The sequence below is a fragment of the Mizuhopecten yessoensis genome, unplaced genomic scaffold, assembly GCF_002113885.1.
Source record: "Mizuhopecten yessoensis strain PY_sf001 unplaced genomic scaffold, ASM211388v2 scaffold10479, whole genome shotgun sequence".
Taxonomy (NCBI): Eukaryota; Metazoa; Mollusca; class Bivalvia; order Pectinida; family Pectinidae; genus Mizuhopecten; species Mizuhopecten yessoensis.
Window position 1 is genome coordinate 859,688 of NW_018408567.1, and position 12,999 is coordinate 872,686.

The window sequence follows — 12,999 nt, forward strand, 5'->3', positions numbered from 1 at the left end:
CTACTAAGTTTATAGATTTTATTAGAAATAAACACTGATATGAAATGCGAATACATAATAGCTCACAATATTCAAATTTTCAAGGTCAAGTTTACTCGGACCCTAGAATAAATACACCAGTAAACGATAACAATAAATGGGTCCACTTTAGTCCAAAAAAAAAGTGTATTCATTCAATGAACTGGGTGTTTTTTGTGAAAGACAAATTCTTCAAAATTCCAAGGTAGATCTGAACGTAAAAAGTTACAAAAAAACAACAAACAAGAATTTATCAATAGGAAACAAAACGTATGGAATGAAAAGTTTCAAATAAGCACGATAAATAGCACACAAGCAATTAGATGTGGACTGAAGCACTACATGTAAAACGACAAGCAAAGCAGATCTGATGGGGTATGATTGTTCTTTTAAATAAAAACCTCGGTATACTGCCCATTGCTCCAGATGACAGCTTACTTACCACTATATTACCAAGTCCTTTTTTCTCTTCATCGAAAGAATTTTTGAATTCATTTCCCTCAATTTTGACAATTGGTGGCAGTATAATGAGGTTTTATTGTAAATGTATCACAAAAATTGTTTTGTAGGTAGATCTGATTGAGAATAATAGTTATTCAAATATAAACATTTGTAAAAAAAAAAAAAATCTTTATATTTGATCTGATTAAATACGTTTTAAATTCAAACAAAAATCAACTGCATCTTGTAACAAATAAACAGATAAATACAGAGATGCAATATGCAGTAATATGGCTGCAATCCGACAGGAGTTTCACATAAACCGACATTTCTTTTAATCAATTCAAAAAAAAAAAAAAAAAAACCTTGTGTATCCTTTTATTCTCACTTTATAACAAACAATTCTAAATGGAGTTATTGATGAAAACCCTTGGTTTCTGCACTGAAAGGTGGGTGGGACACAAACATGAATATTAGTGGTTGCTGTGAGCAGTAACGATCGAGCAATTAAGGAGGGAGATCATTTATTGTAGTTCAGCCAACTACAGTTATAGTTAATTTGACCAAAGAAATCATTGCTAAAGCAAGAAACAATGTACTTCATTAGAGAGTGTATTCAACTCATTCACCCCTGAAATTTCATAATGAACTATTCCAACCTTTGAACTGGAAGAGTTCAAATGTGTCTTCAGGGGTGAATGAGTTAAATCAATGGCAGGTGTTTATTTTTTTTCTCACTTCATCTTTATGCCCCTGTAACAAAGCCTACAGATACAGTCATGTACTGGTTTCAGTAGATCTGTTCATGTTTAATCAAACTGATTATATTTTGTGAGATTCAAACAACTAATCTATAAGAATTATTTGAATTTTTCAAGCTAGCGTTCGCAACTATGTCAAAACGTATATGCCAGTTATGAGAGTCTGTTTGGATTTTCTTCGATGACTCGGGTTCTCCTGTTGTCTACATCCCGAGAATGGCATGTTTCCTGAGGTCCATGATCGGGTCCCGCAGTTTTCCATAAATCTGCGAAAAATGTCAAAAATAATCTTTAAAGCTTATATATAGTATTAAGTATATGGTTTTGATGGTTATAACTTCACATATGTTTTTCAGTTTCCTGCATATTTTTTGCCTTTAGATGTAAAAAAAAGTTTATCAGAGGAAAAGAGGTACTCATAACCTTACAGGTACTTTATATATACAAATATTCAATGCAACTTAAAATGTGGTCTGACCAAAATTTCGCTATTATCCTAGCTCATATAAATGTTGACTGTGATCCATCAATATTTAGGGAAGCAATCTTCCAAAAATACCAGGCAAAATGCAATAAAAGAAGTAGCTATTAACTAAGAAATGATGTACATAGATACAGCCTATCTTTTAACTATTGGAATTCAGTCAATACATGGTCCAAGAGGCAGGTGTTTCCAGAATTTCAGACATGTAGGTATATAGTGAAATTACTTTACAGGAAGCAATGTCATACAGAAAGAATGACTAGCTAAAAACATCTTCTTGTTTTTTCTTTTTTTTTACAGGGGATTTATATAATTACTGGGTTTTTTTAAACTGGTGACTAGTACCTAGGTTTCATTAGGGCATGCAAAAATGTGTACATTTGAATTGGTTTTTTTTAAAAGATCTAATATACTATATACTGTATATTAATGTACCACTTTTACTGGAAATCCTCTGACATAGTTAAGTCATGACTGTACATACCATATGCCGTGCCCTACCACCCATACAAATGGGTGGGGGAGTGAAGACACCTTCATTAGCGATTCCAACGGTCACGTTAGTATACCCAATGGTTTCAACAAAGCTCACTAGAATGACAAAACAAAATATTTCATTTAGTAGTGCACATGCAAGGTAACACAGCTATTGCTTACATACAAAGGGACACAAACCCAGTAACACAAAACACAGGCAAACAGCTATTGTACACAAATACGAGGACACACAGACATACAAACAAGAACACAGGGACACAAACTGAGGACCTCGAACACATGGAAACAAGTACAGGGACACAAATACACAAACACAAACTTATGGACATGTCGACACAAACTCACAGACTGTGTGACACAAAACAACAACATAACAAATCAGACAACCGCAGGGTCTCAAACATGGACAGAAACAAAACCACAGGGACACAAACACAGGGCCTCAAACACAAGGACAAAAACACAGGGACACAAATACAGGAACAGAACCATAGGGACACAAACACAGGGCCTCAAACACAAGGACAAAAACAGAGGGACACCAATACAGGAACAAAACCATAGGGACACAAACACAGGGCCTCAAACACAGGGACACAAACACAGGGCATCACATACAGGGGCACAAATACAGGGCCTCAAACACAAGGACAAAAACACAGGGCCACAAACACATGGCCTCAAATACAGGGCCACAAATACAGGGACACAAACACAGGGCCTCAAACACAAGGACAAAAACATAGGGCCACAAATAAAGGAACACAATTATAGGGACACAAACACATGTCCTTAAACACAGGGACACAAACTCACAGACTGTGAGACACACAAAAAAAGCAAATTAAATTAACAAACACAGTTACACAGACACCAACACAGAAACATTTCAGACACAAGGATATGAAGACAATACCAAAACAAAGACATGCACATTGGAAAATACAGTACAGAAACACATGGAAACTAACTAATACAGTGATATATGTGTAAGAAAAATTGATCAGGTTGACAAAGCTAACAGAATGGTCATATGGTTTCTATAAAGATATTTATATTAGTTTGTCAGATTATCAAGATATCTTACCTCCCTTGATTTGTCCAGTTAAGATCTCCGATACAGGGACACAATCGTTAGTAACACTGATACTGGCCATAATTTCTTCATACTTCACCTGGTAGGACTTCACAGTAAGAATATCATCCCCAACTCCTAAAGTGTATGTATATGGCTTGGCATCACCTGTAAATAAACAAAACAGCACGTCACACACAGTGTTTACCCAAAAATTCAGTTGTCTTTAAAAAAACAAATTCCTTCATGTAACAAGAATTTTGTGTCATAATAACTAACACTTCTGCTACATGAATATTGAATTTTTAAGCCCCCTTTTCATAAAACACTGTCCCATTTCAGAAAAGTTAGTAAGTTTTACTTACTTTGAATATAAATTCCTGAAGCACCATTTAGAAAAATTAACAAGCAGCCTTGAGGGCCTGTATCGCTCACCTGGATATTTAAGCAATCATGGGAACATGTTCTCAATAAAAAAAAAAATGCATTTATTTCCATGTATTCAATCATTTTGGCTTAGGCATGTTCCATACTAAATACAATTTACATACAATATCCCAGCATGCTACCGGTCAAATATCATCATCCAGGGCCTCCTGGTAATGTAGAAGAAGTTTTTTAAAGGTTTTTACATATTTGACCCCTCTAACATTGGAAATATGTCAAGGTCATTCATTTGATAAAAGCTTATACAGCACTCCATCCCAAATACCCGCTGGTCAAGTATCATCACCATATGTGTCTTCGTTATTAAGATGTTGAAAGGTTTTAGGATATCTGACCTTTTTGACCTTCAACTTATGTCAAGGTTATCCAGTTGAGGAAACTTCAACCCTGGGTCTCCTGGTTATAAGAAGAAGTTGTTAAACGATTTTTTTTATATATTTGACCACTATTGCCTTGAAAGAAAGTCAATGTCATTTATTAAAGTTAACTTTATAGCACAACATCACAGCATGCCACTGACCGAATATCATCACCATATGTATCTTTGTTATTCATTCACAAGTCATTCATTTTTTTTTTTAAATAATTGACCCCCATGACCTGCAAGATAGGTCAAGGTCATCCATTTAAGGCAGCTTCGTAGCACTACATCCCAGGCACTAACAGACCAAGTATCATCATCCTGGCCCTCCTGGATGTTGTCAAACAATATCTTGAAAGTAGTTCGCAGTCATTAATTGGAGGACACTTTATAGTTCTCCCTCGTAGGTACCTACTGGCCAAATATCATTGCTCATGGCTTTTTGGTTCTTTGGAAGAAATTGTTCAAAAAAAATTAAGATATTTGACTCTTGTGATCTTGAAAGTAGGTCAAGGTCATTTATTTGAGAAAAGTTCATAGCACTCCCTCCCAAGTACCAACTCGCCAAATACCATGGCCCTAGGTCCTACAGTTCTTAAGAAGAAGTCGTTCAAAGAAAAAGTTAACAGACTATGACCTAAGCTCAACTGGCACTTCTAATTCATGCCAGGTGAGCTAATAATAAATAGTACCTGGGATACAAGATTTCTGGAATGGCTTCTTCAGTTCTGCTATAACACATACACCTCTGGAAATGATGTACTGCTTTTCCTTTGGTGGTAAAAAAAAAAGTAAACACTGATTTAGATAGTATTTGCAGAATCTATTTACATTGAGTTATCCTCAGATTGTAACCTTCTATGATTCTGGTTGATACATATTGATTTTACTGATGTTTGCTATATTAGCAAACATCAATAAAATCTATATGTATCAAGCAGCATCATAGACATGTGCGACAGAGGAAATCAGCGAGATTTCTACAGCATCACAGCATAATGCAGTCTCATACTTTTTATGATATTTAATACAAAAAATATTAGATATCCTTAGGAGATGTTAAACTATACAAGTAAGGCTAGCTGATGATGTGTTAATTTTTACATGTTTAATAATATTGTCTCGCAAGTTGTGGTGAAAATATATATATATATCATTATATATATATCTAAGGATCTTACATGAGTTTCCATTTCATATGAGATTTATGAAACGAGTCTAAGAATTTTTCAATTTAGGCTAGCTAAAATGAAAAAATCGTGGGAAGTTTCATAAATTTCATAAGAAATGAAAACGAGTGCAAGATCCTTTTAATCACATAATCAATATTTGTGACATTTATGCGTGTAAAAAAAACGACATTTTCCATGCAACTTTGAAATGTAAAAAGAAGCCATTTTGACTCCAGTGCGTAAGTCTGTGACATCATGTTCTTGTCCTAGGCGTGACGTCACAATTGAAACAATTGAAACAATTGAAACTTACAACCAATCACAGGGGTTGATAGGTCATACATATTACATGGGTTAAATATATATACATGTTTCGTGATGTTGGTATTAACTTCACAGTTCTTAAGCCACATGGTATATGTTTGACAAATAGCCATGTATATGTAACAAAGACAAAATGTTCATGTATATATATATCTTCAGTGATTTTTTTTGCTCAGTTTTACAGCCGAATACAAGCTGTTTCCCCTAGCTAAAAAGTGCCTTATTTTCCCAAAATGACCAAAAGTGAGTAATCTATTCCCAATTTCAATGAAAATAATGCTATATTTTCCCAATTCATAATGGAATGAGCTGATGTAAAACTCAGGTGAAAAAAGCCTGATACTAATCAGCAATAGCTCTCCTGTATAGTGTGAAATCCCAAAATAATTAAACACTAAGAGATCTATATGATAAATGGATGATTTAATAACTCCACTGGCTCATTACAATGATATAACAGGTACAAGTTTGTAGTTGCCATTTCCTAAACACAGGCAGGTGATTTTTTAATTTAGAACAGACATTCAAAGATGTGACAACTTTAACACATTTGATCTAGATCACATGTTATGTAAAATTCTTCATTGTGAAGACAAATGGTACTTTTGACGTACAGGTCCATCAATACTTAACAGAGAATCTGCAGTCACTCGTGTGATGCAGACCGAGACAGGTCAACCAGAGGGTATGATGGTTGAAGTTTAACAGGAGTCATTGCCCATCTCTCCTGAACGTTAAGAGTCCTCTGTCTAACAGGAGTCATTGCCTATATCTCCTGAAGGTTAAGAGTTATCTGTCTAACAGGAGTCATTGCCTATCTCTCCTGAACGTTAAGAGTTATCTGTCTAACAGGAGTCATTGCCTATATCTCCTGAAGGTTAAGTGTTCTCTGTCTAACAGGAGTCATTGCCTATTTCTCCTGAAGGTTAAGAGTCCTCTGTCTAACAGGAGTCATTGCCTATATCTCCTGAAGGTTAAGAGTTCTCTGTCCACATCACACAGCAGTAACTGTTTTTCTCCTACTCTTTCCTGTACATCATTGAATGGTGACCCATTACGCTGCTTCATCATCAAAAGCTTAGGAAAATTGAAATGTATGACAAAATTGATAATGCTTCCCGATAATACTACAACATGCAACTATGATGTATTAAAATGTAGATGTTTTTAGAATAAGATTGTGAGTAAGGTACAATTGTACAGGTCTTTTGCATGGGCAATAAACAGATTTGTTTTCTCTCCAGCAACAAGAGGAAAGCAAATATGAAGTGTGGGAGAATGTACTTTCTGTATATCACACAAAGACTTATAATATGTAACAAGTCATTTGCTGCAAAAATACCTACCCTGCCAAAGTCCATTATGACTTTCCCGGAACGCTCCTTGTCATCATAGTAAACTCTGTAGCCAGCAGCAATCCTCTCACTGAGGGCATCATAAGCAAATGCAATGGAACCCTGTTAAAATAAAAACCATAATTGACAAATGCATTCTTTCCAATTTAGAATAATACTTCACCTGGTACAATGAAATCTTTTGACTCTTTGACTGATAAACTGCCCACACTAACCAATGTTGTATGATCAAACGAGAGGTCCAGAGGGCCTGTATTGCTCACCTGGATATTTGAGCAATCATGGGGAAATGTTCTCAATAATAGCAGCGTTGCAAATTTTCTCAAATACTTTGTCTCCTTTGCTTAAGAATGTTCCAGACTTCCTGAAACTTTATACTACTACATCCAAGCATGCTACTGGTCAAATATCAACACCTAGGTTTCCTGGTAATGCAGAAAAAGTTGTTTAAAGGTTTTAACATATCTGACCCTTGTGACCTTCAATGTATGTCAAGGTCATCCACTTAAGGAAACTGCATAGCTCTACATCCGAGGTAACTACTGGCCAAATATCATCACCCTTTGCCTCCTGGTTGTTTAGAAAAAGCTATTTTTACATATTTGCTCCCTTTGTCCTCGAAAGTAGGTCAAGGCCAATTATTTGAGCACACTTTATAGCGCTCTATCCCAGGTACATAAAGGTCAAATAGCATTGCTCTAGGACTCTTGGTTATTCAGAAGAAGTTGTTTAAACGTTTTTAACAAATTTGACTCTTGCGATCTTGAAAGTACATGTAGGTTAAGGTTATTTATTTGAGGAAACCCTATAGCTCTTCATTCCAGGTACTTACTGGCTAAGTATAATTACTCCGTGCCTCCTGCTTGTTCAGAAGAAGGTTTTTTTAAAGGTTTTTATATATTTGACATTTGTGGCCTTGACAATTTCATCTTCAGACTTTTCGTTAAACAGAGACAATATACAGGGAAGTGATACTATGTTTACCAGGAAATAGATACAGTTTTTTTGTAATGCTAAAATTCCCTTCATTAGTAATTCACAAAGACTATCAACATACAGCTGTTTTTATTACCTGAATGCAGACAATGAAATGTATGCATACATAAATGGAAAACCTTCAACAGGTTGTTAGGATTTACTCTTTGAGTTTAACTATGTGTACATTCCTTTATTTTAAATCTGAACTCTTTTACATCCTTGTAACAACCAAAGGTTACAACTTACATGCTTATACAAGAATTTTGGGTGAAAATGTAACAACATATAGCAGCAACATGAGGCATAACAGATATAGTATGTTTACACTAGAAACCAGGTTAGACAATAGAGGTAGCCCGATTAGTGTGAGACTTGTGAAATCACCAGCTGGACCAGTCGTTGAACTAAAAACCACAAGCCAAACTGATGGGTCAATTGTATTAATTAGCATGTTGAATAATGTTGGGTTACCAAGGACAGTAAAACAGGCAGCTACTCGTACCTTGCCTGACTTGACTAGAGGTTTTAAATTTCTGGCCCTGTAGGAGTGGATATTACAAAACATAGTGCAGAGGTGATCTATCTATCCTTAACCCTTTCACCACTGTAGACCATAATGGACTCATCCATATCAATGCATGAAAACGTCTACTAAAGTTACATAGGGGTGAAAGGGTTAAGGAAATTCTGTAGTCACTTAGCATTGAATGTATATATATATCCAACACTCTCTAGACATTAAGGCTTACTCAAATGCTCATAATTCATGCTGCACATGCTGGATCAAAGTCTACAGCATTAATATGGTCAATAGGGTGGCTCTACGTATTACACGGAACAGGAAAGGAAAAATGAAACAGGATTCAAACCCAGCACCTCGGAACTCTACGCCTACTCTCCCCAATTGAGCTACAATGAGTACCTGAGTACATGCATGGTCACCAGCGATCAACCCAGTCCAGTTCCACTACAGTCTGGCCTCTTTGCCCCCAAAGACAATACTATTTACAACCAATGACGTTTGGTTCTGATATCCCCTTATTTTTTCTATTTTTTTAATTACCATTTGAAAACAGCAAAAGTGCCATTGCTATGGCTACTGGTCAGAGCTTTAGAAAACACATGACCATTGAAATTCATGAGCTGGCGCTATGCCCAATGAAACGGTCAAACCATAGGGGCTTGTATAGACTTATATGATAAAATTAGATATATGTGTTTATATAAACTAAGGTAGTTCTAGCTATTTTTATCATATAAGTCTATACAAGCCCCTGTGCTTCAACAGCAATAAGCAACATTGGTAAAACACTGTTTTCGTGGATCTTTATCAGATTTATAATTCCGTTTAAACATCAAAAAACTAGAAATATGTCAGAATGACATGAAAGTCACCCCAACATGCTGTATGATCATTTTCCGATAAATCATTGACCAAGCTACAACGGATATAGTTCCACCTGTCAATCAAAATGGTAAACAATGACCAGGGGTAAATACATACATGCTGTTCAGATAGCCATGCCAACACATGGAACTAATAGGAAAGCATGTCCCAATTAATTCCATGTGTTGGCATGTCTATCTGAACAGCATGTATGTATTTACACCTGGTAAACAATGACCAGGTGTAAATACATACATGCTGTTCAGATAGCCATGCCAACACATGGAATTAATAGGAAAGCATGTCCCAATTATACACCTCGAATACGGGAGATCTGCGCGCTGACTCGGTCACCTGGCATGGGCAGAACAGGTAATTGGAATATAACAATGTTGTACAACAGTAAGTTTCAGAAAAGATTCAATCTTATATACGGATAAATCTTCTACTTTTTTTTGTTATGAAATACACTTTTCCAAGTAGTTTTCTGATTGTCTGCAGAATGTTTACGCTAAAGGCAGTCACTTCGAAGAGGACCGCCTACAGCCGAATTTGCAAGACATGAAGAACACCAAACAATTGTGATTTCAGCAATTCTCCCTCGAAAAAAAAAGATCGGAATGTATTTGGCTGTTTTGAACCCGTGGATATTTTATTTTCAAACTCAAACTTATCATTATCGGTTCAATTTGCATGGATGTCACTTGTAAATTCCTGCCGGTTAATAGTATCACGTGGCAGACCTCGACTCTTTGCGGTACACAAACTTGCTAACTTCAACCACTTTACCCATGTCGTTTCGACACATTCATACTATCAAGATTGAAGAGTTCAGCATGCTTTTTACCCAAGAACGACATTTTAACCACAGAGTGATAAATGCAATGCAATTCTTCGTTGTTTCCCGATACGTGGTATTTATCAATTCACAACGTAACGTCCTGAAAAGTTGGGCCTACTTTACTCAAGTTTATTTATCTGATTCTATAGTATAATATGACTTAAACTTGCAAGTTTTCGTAATTGTTGAATTGGCAATGCAATCAGGGATTATTCAACGAAATTTAGCAGTTTTATTGCTGTGAGCATATTTCAAAACGTTTCCGAAAATCCTCGAAAAATTTACAAGAAATGGTCGCGACCAAGGACTTGTTTTGGATTGTTCTTTAGTATCGTGTACACCCCTTTCTTAACACGTCATTTTTCCCTTAAAAAAGTGTGCACTATATGCAAATATTAACGGTAGTCGTTGGTCAGACATAAAATATCTAAATCAGTCAATAGCAATTTATAATACGACAGTTTACCCCTTTGGGAACCTCAAAGGTGCCCTGATTCATACTCGGAACATCTTTAGGTTATAATGTAATTCCCCTGGGAAATTTGGAACGCGTTTAGGTTTTGTTCTATTCCTGTTCAAAAAGGAAATTGATATCCGAGTTATCCTAGAGCTTGTAATTAGCGCCTGGTATATTATGACAGAAGCAAGACTCTTTAACAGCCCAAGGCAACTGAGGTCAAAATCTGGGACTAAAACCGGAATTAAAAGTCCCCACTGGGGTTCCCCCAGGGGTGACTAAAAACATACTACAGGCAAATATATATATATATATGTCTCTAATCTCAATGAACATAAAGACTTTGGGAATGCTTGAACGACTGACACAACAGTAGCTGCGACAACCTAGCTTTCTGACGAAGAGATATTTTTTTATATACTGCCGGCGCCGGCCGGAGCAGAGGAGGCCGGGTATCAATATTAGTACTTATGCAACAGGTGAACAAACTATCTTTTCTCTACCAAATACATGATTTGACAACTTGACCATGAGCAAATGTTGGATTTCAGTTTCATTATGCGAGTACCAAATACATATTATAAAACTGCACCACATAAAAATGCATATAAGTGTGATATCGCAAATATACTGTATATTATTGTGACACCAAAAGGTTTTGCGACGTTACTTTTACATATATTCGGACGTGTGACTTTGTCAGGTGCCTTACCGTCTCTAAATTCCCCCTTCCTCGTTCGTCAATCCCGGTGACAATGCCCTCAATTGCTTCCCACTGATCTGGGACACAACAGCTCTCGCACAGGACGACGACGAGGCAGAAAGCCAGGAGACTGCTTACAGCGTTCATGGTTGTTTGTGTAATAACGCTTGCTCACGCGAGGTTGAATTATATATGCACTTCACGCTAAGGTAAACATCGTCATCTCCATGTGATCTGGGCCGGTTTATGTTCTCATTTAGCCGGATGACACGATACAACTAGACCAACCCCGAACCGTCTCCATATTCCTACTCATCCTAATTATTAATACATATAAAAATAGAAGTGACAATTGCAAGTCGTGTATATTTAACAAATACCAAATGAAACTTAGGTCAATGGCTCAATATTCTAATTTTACATATAATTTTACAAAAACTGTTTTTGTGTAGATTAATTCATGTCGCTAAATGTAAGCGCGCCTACTGTGTGTATAATATCTAAAATTAGAGTATTAATCACGTCCCAAATGGAAATTCCGGATCAGAGAGGGACCACAGGGGCTCAGTTTCGGATTCTAAAACCTTATAAAAATGAGGGTATCGAGGTATAAAAAAAAGTACCTTTTATACAATTAACACCGGATAAAAATGTGTTGCTGGTGTGTTAATGTTAAGTTATAGGTTTATTATTAACCGAAAGTATTAAGATTTAGATTTAAGATTTAGATTTAAATTAAGATTTAGGTCATATAGTACACAAAATCCCGAAACCGATCCCCTGCGAGAGGGACACCTTCGTAACACGTCGAGATACACACAGTGACACCATGGTTATCAACAATGTTAAATTAGTCTTTAATTTTATCTGGAAATTCAGAGTTTGCAATCACTTCCTTTACTCTAAAAAGACAACCTTTTCAATCCGCTCGTCTTCAAATCACATTTATTCAGCATGCACTCGACGTCTTAATGAGACCTCAGTTTATTATTGTGTCCGTCTACATATCCACAGGGACCTTATAATTTGTGACAGCTATATTTGGACCTAAACTAAGGTGTTCACAGTAATTTCATATGTGTTAGGGGTTTAAATAAACTTTTAGTCATTGGGGATGTCATTTTTACCTAAAGTTGATCTAAACCCCTAACACATGTAAAATTACTGTGAACATAGTTTAGGTCCAAATATAGCTGTCACAAATTATAAGGTACCTGTGGAATTCATTATCCGTAGGTCAAAGTGAACGTTTATTTTCACTTTTTGTTTTGTGAGAGACTCTGCAGGTTGTTGTCCGTCATTTTAAATTTCAATGGTAAAATCATTATTATTCATATAAACCACGCCCCCGAAATGGGTCTTTCACGTCAATCAAGTGGCGTGGTTTTTCACAGCTAATCTCTGGAATCTGATTGCAATCTTGAGCATGCGCATACAGACCTTTCAGGCCCCACTTGCACGAAACTTCTTAATTCTTAGTTCTCAATTCTCAGACTAAGTACGTGCTTAGCTGAGAAGTTCTCAAAATTGACTTTCTCAAACACGTTCTCAAATATTTGAGAACGTTCTCAACTAAGAACGTATTTCTCGTGATCTAAGCGGCCTCGCAGGGAACTACATTGTTTTAAAAGGAAATTTTGGTACAAAACTACGGGAAAACTGGTGTGATGATTTACCTTATTGGAGGTAAGTGTTTT

At 36.2% G+C, this 12,999-nt stretch overlaps 1 protein-coding gene across 1 annotated transcript; it reads right to left on the reverse strand.

Moving 5' to 3' along the window:
• Positions 1 to 11,546, reverse strand: LOC110460760. Its single transcript, XM_021513875.1, has 6 exons — positions 11,312 to 11,546; positions 6,928 to 7,038; positions 4,778 to 4,856; positions 3,290 to 3,445; positions 2,189 to 2,295; positions 1 to 1,486 (listed from the first exon to the last, which is right to left on the reverse strand). The coding sequence occupies exons 1-6, from the start codon at positions 11,447 to 11,449 to the stop codon at positions 1,424 to 1,426; spliced, it is 654 nt and encodes a 217-aa protein (XP_021369550.1). The 5' UTR covers positions 11,450 to 11,546; the 3' UTR covers positions 1 to 1,423.
• Between the last annotated feature and the right edge of the window lie 1,453 nt (positions 11,547 to 12,999).